Genomic DNA, 13,640 nt, shown 5'->3' with positions numbered 1-13,640 from the left:
ACTCGAAGCGAACGTGTTACCCAACCAATGGATTCCTCGTTCGGCGAGTCATCCATTGGGGGGAACAGACGTTCTGTTCGAGTCCCATTTAGCGACTCTGGAGCTCAAAACGCGTCTACAATTTTGGTCGCTTCTACTGGTCTTCGGGCCCACTGTGCGGTGGTAGGAAGGGGTGGGGTGGGGTGCTGATTGGCATCTGCGCGGAGGGGAGGACATGGCTACCTTGGCTGACACACAGACATGCCTCGCGGCCTGGACTGCCCCCCCCCCCCCCCCTCACACACACGCTTGCACACACCGCACGCTGGTACGCTGGTGCCCAGCATGCGAGTGCCAGTGCTACCCGCCCGAAATAGTTTTTGTTTACTTTATCTAGCGAGTTATGTACGGACGCCGCAGTGGCCTGGGAGGGGAGTGGGGCGATAAAAGGAACCCCTTCACTCGTGCCCAAGCAAAGGCACCAGAATAATGAAAACCGAAACTAAGAGGGTCTGTCCCATTGTGTTGCCTGGGTTGGGTTACTCTCGTACTACAGTCGTGGACGCTGGTCCGGTGCTGAGAGCCGGTGGTGACGAGTCGCCGGGCGCCAGCGTGCCGGACCGTGCTGGACCGAGCCGGCATAATCTGTATTGGCCGTGGCACGGCGCCAAGAACCGCGCGGCACGGCGCGGTCCAGGCCTTCCGCCTCGCCCCGCCCCGCCCGGTGCGTTCGGTTTATAGTCCGTTATCAATTGTCCTCCGTCGTGCTGCCGAACTGCTGCAGTGCGCCAGCCCCGGCCTGCCCGGCCGCCCCGCCGCGCCACGCCTGTTGGCTCCGTGTCTCCCGATAGTCCGATATAAATAAGCAAACAGCGCGGCCATTGCCTCCGTCGTTAGCCCTGCGTTGTCCTGCGTTAGCCGGCCCGGCGGTGGCCGGTCGGTCGGCGCGCCCGGCGCGGTGCTTCCGGCGCCCCGTCCGGTCCGCCCCGCCGGGCTCGCCCGGACCACCGCCCCGCCCCGCCCCGCCGAGCGATTCAGAAGATCGGTCGCTCTGTCTCCCTCGCACCCTGCCCCACGAGTGCGACGGAGACGCAGCGACGAAAACGACCCTCGGAATCAGCCTGCCGCCGGGCTCTGCCGGTCCGACTGTGTGGCCGACTCATCATGGCGAGGACAGACAAAAGCGAGTCGCGTCCCCGAGCGGGGCCCCGAGCGGTCGGCGCTCGCCCCTAATCGTGAGGGAGTCTGGGGACGCCGCCGCGCCGCCTGATCCGATGGAACATAACAAATTCGAGCAATTGGAGGACTTGGAGGATAATCATCGGCGCGGTCCGGGGAGACCCGCGGAAAAGGCATCGGCCGACTGAGGGGCGTGCGGGTGATTATCGGCCCCACGGTTATCAGGTGAATAAATAAGTTATCAGTGGCAAAGGTGTGTGTGTGTGTGTGTGTGTGTGTGTGTGTGTGTGTGTGGCCGCCCCGATACTATGGTAATTCAGCGTAACTTTGATACGGCAGCCATTGATCATGCTGGCAGAATATGCCTCGGAGCTCACGCCACGGCACGCCACGGCACGCCTCGGCACGCCTCGGCACGCAGGCCGCATGTGTGCGATTGCGGGACTGAGATTGCGGTGATAAGGTGAGTGTTGCTGCTTCGGCTGCCCTGCTTGGCCCTGCTTGGCCCGGCCAGGCCCTGCCCTGCCCTACAAGCAGCCCCCGGCTGCAGCACAAACTTTGTGTGTCGCCCTTACAGCCCTTGCAGGCCGCCCCTCGGCCCGCCCCGCCGTCCTCAAACAAGGCCGTCACCGAGGCTGCTGCACACAACCAGCGATAAATCAACGAGCCCTATAAAAGGCTGCCTCGCCGGGGAATCTCGGCGCAAAGTGCCGCCGTGCCGTTCGGCCCGGCCGGCCGGCCAGTGGTCAGCGCGCTGCAGCGGTGCGGCCGATCGGGATCCCGGCCTTCGTCGGCTCGATGAGGGCCACTAGGGACGGCGGCCGCGCGGCGCCCTCCAGAGCCGAGGATCAGTAATTAGACGCGGGCATTGATCTTGAATTACGGCGGGGCTCTTACTTACGGCATTACGGCGCCCGCAGACACGGGCCCCTGGACGCCGCTGTGAGGACGCCGTCGAGAAAACGCCGCCGTGAGGACGCCGCCGAGAAAACGCCGCCGTGAGGACGCCGCCGAGAGCACGCTGCCGAGAGGACGCCGTTGAGAGGACACCGTGAGGACACCGCCGTGTGAGGACGCTGCCGTGAGGACACTGCAAGGACGCTGCTGCCGTGAGGACGCCACTGAACTCATGGCCCTATGCTCGAGTAGCAGCGACCTTTCATTTAACCTGCCGCGACGCCGTGCCAACAGTTTGGTGGCGCCAGCCTGCGTGACTGTGTTGGCGGCCCTATCTCCGCGCCACGGGGCACGACAACGGCGCGCAAAAGAGAAAATAGCAAATAAAAATATAAACAAAACACATCAAAAAAAGAAAAAGAAATTGGCAAGCAGCTGTCGTTCCTCGGTCCGCGAGTTGGACTGACCGCACACTTCCATACAAATCCGGGCGGGGCTGCCGCCTGCCCGCTCCAACTTGGGCAGGGCCGGCGGGGGCGCGGCAGGGAGAGCCTTGCGGTTTGATTTGTTTGGGGCCCGGGGGGCCCTTGTCGCGTCTCCACTTCCCTGACACTTTTCCCCGCCCGATGGACGGCTACGGCCGCCGCCCCGCCGGGAATCGAACCCGCGCCGCCGGGCCGCGCCCCATAACGTCGCCGCGCACGTCCGACGCACTATTGGGTGATTGGTCGTGCGGCCCGCTGTGTATTGTCATGTTGCAGTGTCCGCCCGGCCTCGGCGGCTTGGCAGGTGGCCATCGCGCCTCGATAAATCTATCGCCGCGAGCGGGCCGCCCTTCGGCCGCCCTTCGGCCGCCCAGACGCGCTAAGGCCGGCCAGGGCGTGGGCCAGGGCGTGGGCCAGGGCGTGGGCCAGGGCGTGGGCTAGGGCGTGGGCCAGGGCGTGGGCCAGGGCGTGGGCCAGGGCGTGGGCCAGGGCGTGGGCCAGGGCGTGGGCCAGGGCGTGGGCCAGGGCGTGGGCCAGGGCGTGGGCCAGGGCGTGGGCCAGGGCGTGGGCTAGGGCGTGGGCCAGGGCGTGGGCCAGGGCGTGGGCCAGGGCGTGGGCCAGGGCGTGGGCTAGGGCGTGGGCCAGGGCGTGGGCCAGGGCGTGGGCCAGGGCGTGGGCCAGGGCGTGGGCCAGGGCGTGGGCCAGGGCGTGGGCTAGGACGTGGGCCAGGGCGTGGGCCAGGGCGTGGGCCAGGGCGTGGGCCAGGGCGTGGGCTAGGGCGTGGGCCAGGGCGTGGGCCAGGGCGTGGGCCAGGGCGTGGGCCAGGGCGTGGGCCAGGGCGTGGGCCAGGGCGTGGGCCAGGGCGTGGGCCAGGGCGTGGGCCAGGGCGTGGGCCAGGGCGTGGGCCAGGGCGTGGGCCAGGCGGAGGCGAGGCGCGCCCCGCCGAATGGAGTTTCGCAGGGATTCGCGGCGGGGGCCGGCACCGCCTCGGCACCGCACGGCACCGCGGGGACACCAGGCCGGTGCGGGGGCGGACAGGGCAGCCAGTCCCGCTGTTTCTGGTCCAGTACGGTCCAGTATCCAACCCGCCCAGCCCGCCTGCTTCCTGGCAGCAGCCTCCAACCCTCCAGGCCCCCGCACGCCAGGAATCGGAACGAGCAGGTCGCGGCCACGGCCGCGCCGCGTCATTTTGAATTCGCGCGCAAATTCAAGAGAAAGGAGGGAAAAAACGGCCGCTTTTCCTTTTTATTTCCCGGATGTTTATTTAGGCGCGCTTTTAGAGGCGGCGTGGCGCGGCGCGGCACGGCGCGGTGCTCGTCGCGCTCGTCGTCAATACTGACGTGCGGGGGACATCCGTGTGCGAGACCGGCGTGCCGCGCCTTCGCATGTTTTATTCAGCAGACTCTTGTCTGTTGCATATTTGTATTCTCTCTGGCATAAAGTTTCGCAATTTGCGTTCTGTCTCAGGGGACTGTTGGCGGGCCGGGCGGGCCGGGCGGGCCGCTGCTGCTGCTGCCCGTATGCAACTCCTGAGGTATGCCAATGCAGCCAGGTCGGGGCGTCCTCTCCACTTTGGGCCTGCCCCTGCACCGCCGAGTCGCACTCTGCCTCCCGTCTGTCCTCTTCCAGCCCCGCTTACCTCATATCTCCTCCCTCCCTCCCTCTCTCTCTCTCTCTCTCTCTCTCTCTCTCTCTCTCTCTCTCTCTCTCTCTCTCCCTCCCTCCCTCTCTCTCCCTCCCTCTCTCTCCCTCCCTCTCTCTCCCTCCCTCTCCCTCCCTCTCTCTCCCTCTCTCTATCTCTCTCTGCCTTGGCTCCTTATCATTAAGGGAGCTTTGCGACGTGTGCATCATCATCCTGTTGTCTGCCCCATCCGGCGATACCTTCCACGATTACTGTAGTGTCTATTCACACTGCAAACGTACTCCCGGAGTTTCTTTGTCCCCCTTTTTTGGGGCGCTAGGAAGTCCGAGACGAGACCGTTGTTGTAGCGCGGGGGGCGGTGGGGGGCCGTGGAGGGCCGTGGAGGGACGTATTGTCTTGGTGGAGGGGGAGGGGGCGGGCGCAATGAACGGGAAGGGAGAAGGGTTGGAAGAGGGAGAAGAAGGTTGTCGAATGAGCCGCCGAGTCACTTAATGACGTGGAAAATGGAACGGGAATCACCCCGAATCCCCCACTGGAGACGCGGTGGCGTCCGAAGCAGCGGGGCGGCAAGGCGGGGCGGCAAGGCGGGGCGGCAAGGCGGGGCGGCAGGGCGGGGCGGCAAGGCGGGGCGGCAAGGCGGGGCGGCAAGGCGGGGCGGCAAGGCGGGGCGTCAAGGCGGGGCGGCAAGGCGGGGCGGCAAGGCGGGGCGGCAAGGCGGGGCGGCAAGGCGGGGCGGCAAGGCGGGGCGGCAAGGCGGGGCGGCAAGGCGGGGCGGCAAGGCGGGGCGGCAAGGCGGGGCGGCAAGGCGGGGCGGCAAGGCGGGGCGGCAAGGCGGGGCGGCAAGGCGGGGCGGCAAGGCGGGGCGGCAAGGCGGGGCGGCAAGGCGGGGCGGCAAGGCGGGGCGGCAAGGCGTCGCTGCTAGCGGGGCCAGGCGTCGCGTGCGACTGCGCTGCCCCCGCTCGCTTGGGACGTGACGGTGGCCGCCGCCGGTGTCCACTGGGCTCCAGCCAGCAGGTCGCTTCCGAGAGTCGTTTTCGTCGCTCTGTCTCCCTCGCACCTACAGAGAACGCCGCATGAGTGCGAGAGAAACAGAGCGACGAGAGCGTTTCTCAGTGTGCAGCACGCTGACAGGCAGACAGCGACACGCACGCACGGGAACGGCATCGGCGGCACGGCCCACCTGGGACCATCGCCGGGGAAGTGCTCTCGCTGCGAGACGCCAGGCGACCCCGAGCGGCGATACTCCGCGCCAGCAGCGCCACCGCGCCGGCTGGAGCGGCGATACCCCTCGCGCGGCTCGCGGCGCTACTCCGGCTCGAGGGCAGCGCCACCGCGCAGCGGTAAGATAAATCTCATTACGGCGCAGAGTGCATTCTCCGAGCCAGTGCACGGCGGGGAACATTTTGACGTTATGTCAGGGCCGGTAGTAGTAGAGACCAGAGTGTTGGCGGGTGAAGTAGTCCCTCATTAATGCACTGACTGTGTTTCTGTGTTGTTGGTAGCGTGTAGGACACAGCCTACTGTGTAAACAATGCCACGGAAAAAATATACCGAAAACAAATCATTGGATGAAGAAGGACCTGGTTGGCGCAGGAGCTAACATTCGTCAGGGAGGCATGCTGTGTGTTGAAAGCGTTCGACGTGGTCGGTTAGAGTGCGGCCGGTCGGTCGGTCGGTTTCGACAGTCGGAAGCCATTCACATGGTGATGGCACTCAGCGCGTAGTCGTACAGCAGCGCTGACCACCGCAACAGAGAGGCCGCGACACCGCGGCAGGCGCCGCAACTGTCCCTTCCAGTGGAGGCTCGGCCGCTTCTGAGCTCCAGGGCTCAAGCGTTTTGAGCTCCAGGGTCGTCAAATGGGAGTCGAGCCGAGCGTGTGACCCCACCAATGGATCGCTCTCCGAACGAGGAATCCATCGGTGGGGTCACACGCTCGGTTCAAGTCCTGTTTAGCGACTCTGGAGCTCAAAACGCGTCTGGGGTTTTGGCCGCCTCCACCCGATGTGCGGCAGGTGGAAGGCGGGGAGCGCCGTGGCCGCGGGCCGCACCGCTACACCGGGCCGCGCGGCGGGACTGCCTACCGCGCAGGCGCTTCCGCGTGGCCGTCAGCGCGGCCACCGCGAGGCCCGCCCCGCCTAGGCCCGCCGCGTCGTCGCCGACCGCTCGGACACGGGCGTGCGCCGCACTGGCCGACAGGCGTCTGGCGGCGTGCCCGGCACGCGGCTGAGGCAAGCCGTGGCCGGCGTGCCCGGCGTGGCCAGCCCACCACGCTGTTGGCGCGCGCCGGGCGATATTGGGCCAGCACGGCCAGCACGGCCAGCACGCTCCGGGAGGACACAAACAAGCAGCAGTGACACCATTGCCGCCGGGACTAAGAACCAGGACCAGTGCATCAGGTGCGGGACGGCCGGCCCACGGTGCCAACCAGGACGCGGAGGGTAGGCTTTAGCTCGCTTTAGCTGGAGAGGACGACCAATGGCAGCTAGTATAGGATTTTTCGGCATGTCGACAACTTTGTGAGGCCGGCGCTCTCAAAATAAGCGTTGTCAAGACGTTCCTGAGGCGAGGATTTGGGTCCAAAGAGTACCTGGGCGTTGAGAGAAGACTTTAACCGCAGCTAGATTGGACGTGGTGGCCAAGGCAACCGCAGTATTGAATTGTTCGACATTTTGACAACTTTGCTAGGCGGCGCTTCCCCACTACAATGTTAAAGGCGTGGCATCAAAGAGTTGGACCCTTAGAGTACCAGGACGTTGAGGGACGCGGTGACCACCCACGTGGGAAAAAAATAAACAAAGTCGCGGAAATATTTCAAGCGATTGAAGGATGCAAACCTGGGGTCGGGGGGGCAGTGTAAGGGTGAGTGTCCCCGCAAGATAGCGCCGGCTGGTCGACCAGCCTTGAGAGCACTACAGAGCGCAGCCGCCCTGCCACGCCCCGGCCGCGGCGCCCGCCCCTGCCCCCCGCCCCTGCCGCCGCCCCCCGCGCCACGGAGTCTATATAAGCCGACGGCGCTCCCGCGCGCGTCACTGCCGCTCCATCCGCGCCCCCAGCAGCACCGCCACGGCCTGCACCTCCACGACCAACATGGCCAGGATAGCAGTAAGTCGCAGCGTCCTTTAATTGGTGCCCTTCCCTGCAGTCGGCCGCTTTGCCGGCCTCGCCCCTCCCACGCCCCGCGGCGGCGCCCCGCTGTTTCTGGGGCCCCAAACGGGGCGGGTGGTGCCATCATTAAGTCCGCGGCGAGGCGCTCTGCCGGCCTGGCCTACCGCGGCCTATCGATAGCGATCGCGCCCCGATTCCAATCGGACTGTCACTGTCACAAGCCCGCGCTGAGTGTCGCAAGCCCGCGCAAGCCCCTCTCCCACGACACGCCGCTGTAATAAGAGAACGTTCAGGCTAACGGACAGACAAGCAGAGAGAGAGAGAGAGAGAGAGAGAGAGAGAGAGAGAGAGAGAGAGAGAGAGAGAGAGAGAGAGAGAGAGAGAGTCATAAAGCAGGCTGCTGCTCATTGCGCGCGAGGCACCGCGTCGACACCGTCGTGTTAGCGCGTGCGAGTGCGGTGGAGGTGGTGGCCACTGGCGAACGGCATGCATCGCGTTTACGTGCGTCTACAATGACCCCATCCAGCCATCATCATTTTCGTAAAACGCAAGATTTATCGCCCTCGGTGGGAATCGAACCCGCGACCTCCGGCGTCGTATCTCGGTGCATTTATCGCCTGAGCTACGGCGGCACGCTATGTAACCGCCGCGGCTCGTGGCGCCCCCGTAAAGCCAGCGCCGTTAATTAAGGATGAGGAAGTGAGTAAGCTATCGAAGAGGTCCTTGTTGGGCTCGGCTGGGTGCGGACCGCCCCGCCCGCCGCGGCCTAGTCCTTCACAGTGGTGGCACGCGCGGTGACGACACTCGTGTCCGTGACGAGTCGACGCGTCGGCAGCATGCTGGTGGTGACAGAGGCTCTCGCATTGACCCAGGTCGGCGCGGCCGCCGCGGTGACCGCGTTGGAGCCGGTTCCATGTAAAATACGCGACGCTGCCACGCAGCGTGCCAGCCTGCCAGCGCCACTGGTATGAGGCAATTATGGCCGCCTGTCCACCCCACTGTAGGGTAGGCACTTACCGCCTATCAGGAGTAATTAGAGCGCCGCGCCATCCCATTGGCCGGCGAGTTTGCGCGCGAAAAACGAAGTGGGGGGGGGGGCGTGCCCTTATACAGTGTATGCGTTCTCCGGCCGTGGCTTCACACAATGCGGCGGCGGGGCGGGCGGGGCGACCCCACGCCGCGTCGCGGCCCTGCCGGCCTGCCGGCCCGGCGGCCAGGCCCTCGGCTAGGCCGGACACCACACTGCATAGGGAAGCTCGCATCGACCTACATCTCCGAGCACGCCGTCGAGCTAAACTGTGGTCACCACCATAGTGCCGTGCCGTGGCCGCCGTGCACGCCGTTGCGGGGGGCGAGCGAGCACCGGGCCCCCACGTGCGTTATGGACACCGTGCGGACCGCGTCACCGTGGCGCTGCGTGCGGGGGGACGCAAATCCGTATCATTGTGGCGAAACACACACACACACACACACACACACACACACACACACACGGCGAGAGGCCGGTGCCGTTCGACTTGGCACGGATTTGAAACCGCTCTGCTTTCCGTTGCCGAACGAGTCAATCACTCTGCGCTGCGCTGCGCCACTGGCGGGCTAAGCGCGCGGCGGTTGGTTGGTAAGCCTGCGTCGCTGGCGCCCCGCCCCGCCGCGCCCCGCCGCGCCACCGCGCCAAAACGTGTACAAAATAATGGTGCTTTTGCCGCGGCGGCGGCCGGCCGGACGGAGGTGTGGTCCAGGCCGTCCAGGCGGCGGCGGTCGAGTGCGCGAGTGCCGCTTGCCCGCGCGGCTTGCCGCTCGGTCCGACTAGACCGTGGTGGTGATGATGAAGAAACGGCGTCGGTTTCGTTTCAAGGAATCAAACACCGACACCGCGGAGCCGCCGCCACTGCCGCGTCGCTCAGTGAGAAGTAATCAATGCCAACCTGTTGTGCGGATGCTTTCGCGAGCGGCGGCCGGCGTTAGTGGCGGTTGTTGTTTTTGTTGTGACGCGAAGCAGAAACCTCGGGACACCTCCTAAAGCAGTGAGCGGGTAGCGCGGGAGCAGCGCACCTGATCAGTTTGCCTGTGTGTGAGTGTGGTGTGTTTGTGTTCGTGTGTGTGTGTGTGTGTAGGTGTAGGTGTGTCTGTAAGTAAGAGTGTGTGTGTGAGGCAAGTGGAGGGAGGGGTGGTGTTGGATGCTTGATACAGACAGTCACAGCAGTTTGCGACTTGTGCTCGCGGGGAATGCGGACACACACACACACACACACACACACACACACACTCGCAGACAACTTAGCGCCCCGGCACTTGCTGGAGAAGAGGGAGCGGTGGCCGCCGCCGCCCAGTCGATTATGGGCGTGTCTGGAGTAGTGCACAACGATACGGCGCACCGTCCCCCCCCCTCCCCCCGGCCCGCCCCTGCCGGTAATAAATAGAACGCGGTATTGCTCTTCATGGCGGAGGCGCGGGCAGTCGAGTGAAACTGCACGTCAAACCGTCGAGAAGTGGGCAAAGTTGGTCCGCGCGGCGGCCATGCCGCGCCACCTGTCGCTCTCCGCCCGGCCCGCGCCGCCTGCCCGCGCCTCGGATCTGGATCTGAATGTGGGATTTCGGACCGGCGATCCGACTCGCGGAACGAAGAGCGCTTTGCTTTAATGGTCTGCGAATGCAAATTGGATGATGTCCGGAACGCAGACTGGTCGGGCCTTGGCGGGCGCTGGCCTCGGAGGGATGTCTGCAGGAAGGCCCGGACGCGGTGCGAGCGGTGGCATGTCGGCCCACGCCGAGGCAGACGGCACGGAGCCCGGCGAAGCCACGAACCCATCCGGGCCGCCTCGAAGAAGACCTTGGCCGGAACAAGGACCTCGCAGCCAAACTGGATCATCCACTCGGTGCAGCTCCGAGGTCGGCCTCGGCCAGTCAGACCGCCGCGCCGCCGTCTCCTCGCGATCAAAAACGCAAATCGTCGATCGAGGTTTTCGTTTTTCTCGTTTTCCTTCGCAGTGTGGTGGCGCGATCGGCTTGCTCTTAAAACAGCATGATTCTGTTGGGTACACTTGCCCGCGACACCTGTTGCCTGCCCCGTCGCGGCGTGTTCAGAGCGGAGCAGTGCCCCCTCCTCCCCCACCTCGTGCAGCAAAAGGGGCACTGCACTGTTTGACCTCGCCGCCACCGCCGGACCGACGCCGTGGCGACGCCGTGGCGCAACGGGCGTCGCTGGAGACACTTGGGTGCAGTCCGCGGTGACAGCGAGCGACACGTCGGGCCGTCGCGGGCCGTCGGGCAAGGCAGGGCTGCAAAATGAAACTCCTAGAAACGAAAGCAGAAATCGTTGGAGAAAATAAATGCTCTGAGGCACGGACGTGTTGAGTTAACCATGCAAACGTACCTCGGCAGCTGGTGTTGTGACAGGAGGAACGGGGTAATGTAGGTCTGTGAATTGATTTGTTGAATTCTGACGCGGCATGTTTCGGCAGCACTACTGCACGCCTGTCGACGGCATGGCCGGGCATGGCGGCACCGCTACCGTCGTTTGATTCATGTCGATGCACTATTACTCTATACCTACAGCAGCACGCCCCGCCCCGCCCGCCTCACCCCGCCTCACCCCGCCTCACCCCGCCCCGCCCCGCCGCGCAATGCACAGTCGCGGTGGCGTCAGGCGACCCAACTTGGCCATGCATGCGACCAGCTTTAAGTTCCAGTTCCAAAGCTGGCCAAACCTGGTGGCTTCAACGGCGTAGCTTGGACAAGGCTGCGACGCTGCGACGCCATTTTCCACAAATCAGAACGTCGGGCTGCTCTGCTCACAACGACCACCGTGCTCAACGCGCCGCGCGGGGGCGTTCAACTTGTTGTCGAAGCGAGTTTGAGTCGAGTCTCGGCAGCGGCGAGCGGCCAGCTAGCGTCTCTTTCGCTGCGCACATGGATGAGCAGCCGAGCACAGCGACGTTTCCGTGGCCGCGAGCACTGCGCAGCGGACAGTGGTAGGCAGTTCCTGGGTTCGACGCCGCGCTTCGCAGATATCGCAATTGCTCTCGCCATTTTTTCCCTTCATCCTTGACACAACCGCGCGCGGCAAGGGCGGCAACCATTTATTGCCTCCTGATGAAAGAAACTAAGGCCGTCATTTGCATGGGTACCAGCTACGCAGCTGGCCGGTGCGTTTGGCTCGGTCCGGGAAGCATTGCGCACCGCGGGGCGGGGCGGCCAACAAGCTGCCCGCTGATGTGTGGACACGATTCGGAGCGCGGCCCGGCGACGTAGCAGTGTAGGTACCGCGGCGCGCGGCCACGTTACAGCGTTGTTTGGCAACCGCGGCGCGTAAAACGCATTCGGGCTGCTCTGGACGGTGCGCCCGGCAGCGCGCGCACCTCGCGAATGCTCCCCTAGGTCCATGCAAGCGGCTTAAACTGTTCCGGGCGATGCCTATCTGCCGCGCGGCCGCCCTGCTCGCCCTGCTCAACGCGTTGCTTGTCCTGTCCCTGGTTGCAGTCCCTGGTGGCGCTTACCGCGCTGGCCGCCTGCCTGAGCTGCGCGTCCGCGCAGTACCGCAGCAGCCAGCCCCAGACCACGCCCGTGCCCATCCTCAAGCAGATCAACAGGCACAACGAGGACGGCTCCTACAGCTACGGCTACGAGGGCGCCGACGGCTCCTTCAAGATCGAGACCAAGTTCCCCACCGGCGAGGTGCTGGGCAAGTACGGCTACGTGGACGACAGCGGCAAGACCCACGAGGTGAGTGCGGCGGACTCTTTCTTGTCCTTGTTGAACATGGCTTTTCATTTCGTTCCCTCTTGCTCTACGTTTTTCCCTGTTTCTTCAAATTTTAAGATTGAGTACGGCGCGAGCAAGCGTGGCTTCGAAGTGGCGGGGACCGGCATCAACGTGCCGCCGCCGACGCTGACCAACAACAACCTGGACAGCACGGACTACGACGACGGCCAGTACCGCGAGGACCCCAACATCTACCTCAAGGAGACCGCCAGCGGCGCGCGCGCCGGCCCCTTCGGGCCGCCCGCCTCCAGGCCCGCCCCCGCCGCCCCCGTCAGGCAGCAGTACTCGTCGCCGGCCTACTCGGCCGCCCCCAGGACGCCGTCTCACATCCAGCAGTACTTCTCGCAGGCCAACCAGTACAACCCCGCCCCCGCGTACAACCCTGAGCCCGCCCCCGCGTACAGACAGCCAGCCCCCGCCTACAATCCCGCCCCCGTCTACAACCCCGCCCCCGCCTACAACCCCGGCCCGTACTACAACCCCGTGCCCTACCAGGTGGACCCCAACCAGTTCCACGGCCACCCCGCCCGGAACATCGACATCAGGTCCGGGTCCTACTCCGTGCAGTACAGCGGGTAGAGCCCCGACCGCGGTCGCGCGCGAGCGTCGTCTGTCTGTACAAACCCTAGGCTAAGTCTGCTCAACCCGTGATAAGGCAGTTTCAAACGACGATAGGCTAAGTCCGATGCTGTCCTGTTAAGTCATCGAAATGGATAGAGATGCGCTAGTCAGGTTAGACTGATTTTTGCTATGAAAGGCTGCTTTTCAAACCCTTGTACATACTGAGCTCCAGCCTGGTGAAAAAGTGGACTTTCTATCCGGGCCACTAGGCTACCTACCTGGTGACATTGTTATCAAACCGCCATTTTGTCTCGGACAGCATAGTTTTAAGGAGAGGGGGTGCCTGTTGTGATATTCGTGACCATACACATTTGAGAAAATAAAGATAAACGTTGCCTCCACTTTGCGTGTCCAATTTTCCTTTCCTTTATTGTTTTTCCCTCGGATTCCCTGCCACCCCAGCGTCCTTGTGCAGCGGGTCAAAGGACTCGGGGCGGTGCAGTCTCTCCGGGCGGCTCCAGCGACATTCCAGCGCCAAGTAGTGATAGCGGCCTTGGACAGCCTTGGCGGCCCGCGACGCCACTGTGAGCTGATAATCGACCGATCGAACGGGAGTGCTGCAAGCTCGCGGCTTGGTTGGGCTCGCCGCGGTTCGGGGCGATTACATTGTTGCTTGAAGCCTGGCCTCGACACAATGAAGCAGACAACTTTGAAGAGTCCGTCTTTTAAAGGCAGGCCGTTAGAAACATTATGCAAAGCTGTAACACCTTAACTCCTTTTAAGAGGACAAAAATTTTAAACCTGATTCTTGTCCTCCCTTTGCTCAGCGCTTTCTGTTGGCTTGCCTACTCAACAGAAACCGAGGAAGACTACTGTACGCTTCCTGTTCGTTTAATACAACAACACGTTCCAAGGCGAAAACAACATGAAACAATGCCCCGATAAACGCAAAAGAAAAGATAACTGAATCGAATCTTTATTTTTCGTTCCCACGTATTCCTGCTCACTCGGCGTCCGTGGCACATCGCGG

The 13,640-nt window shown here is 64.1% G+C and overlaps 1 protein-coding gene across 1 annotated transcript; it reads left to right on the top strand.

The window, feature by feature from the left end:
• The first annotated feature begins 7,221 nt into the window (after positions 1–7,221).
• On the top strand, positions 7,222–13,011 carry LOC117654177 (heterogeneous nuclear ribonucleoprotein U-like protein 1). Its single transcript, XM_034400401.1, has 3 exons — positions 7,222–7,285; positions 11,768–12,010; positions 12,107–13,011. The coding sequence occupies exons 1-3, from the start codon at positions 7,271–7,273 to the stop codon at positions 12,626–12,628; spliced, it is 780 nt and encodes a 259-aa protein (XP_034256292.1). The 5' UTR covers positions 7,222–7,270; the 3' UTR covers positions 12,629–13,011.
• The last annotated feature ends 629 nt before the right edge of the window (positions 13,012–13,640 follow it).

Source organism: Thrips palmi, unplaced genomic scaffold (genome assembly GCF_012932325.1).
Source record: "Thrips palmi isolate BJ-2018 unplaced genomic scaffold, TpBJ-2018v1 HiC_scaffold_10, whole genome shotgun sequence".
NCBI lineage: Eukaryota > Metazoa > Arthropoda > Insecta > Thysanoptera > Thripidae > Thrips > Thrips palmi.
This window is presented reverse-complemented; position numbering and strand designations above follow the sequence as displayed.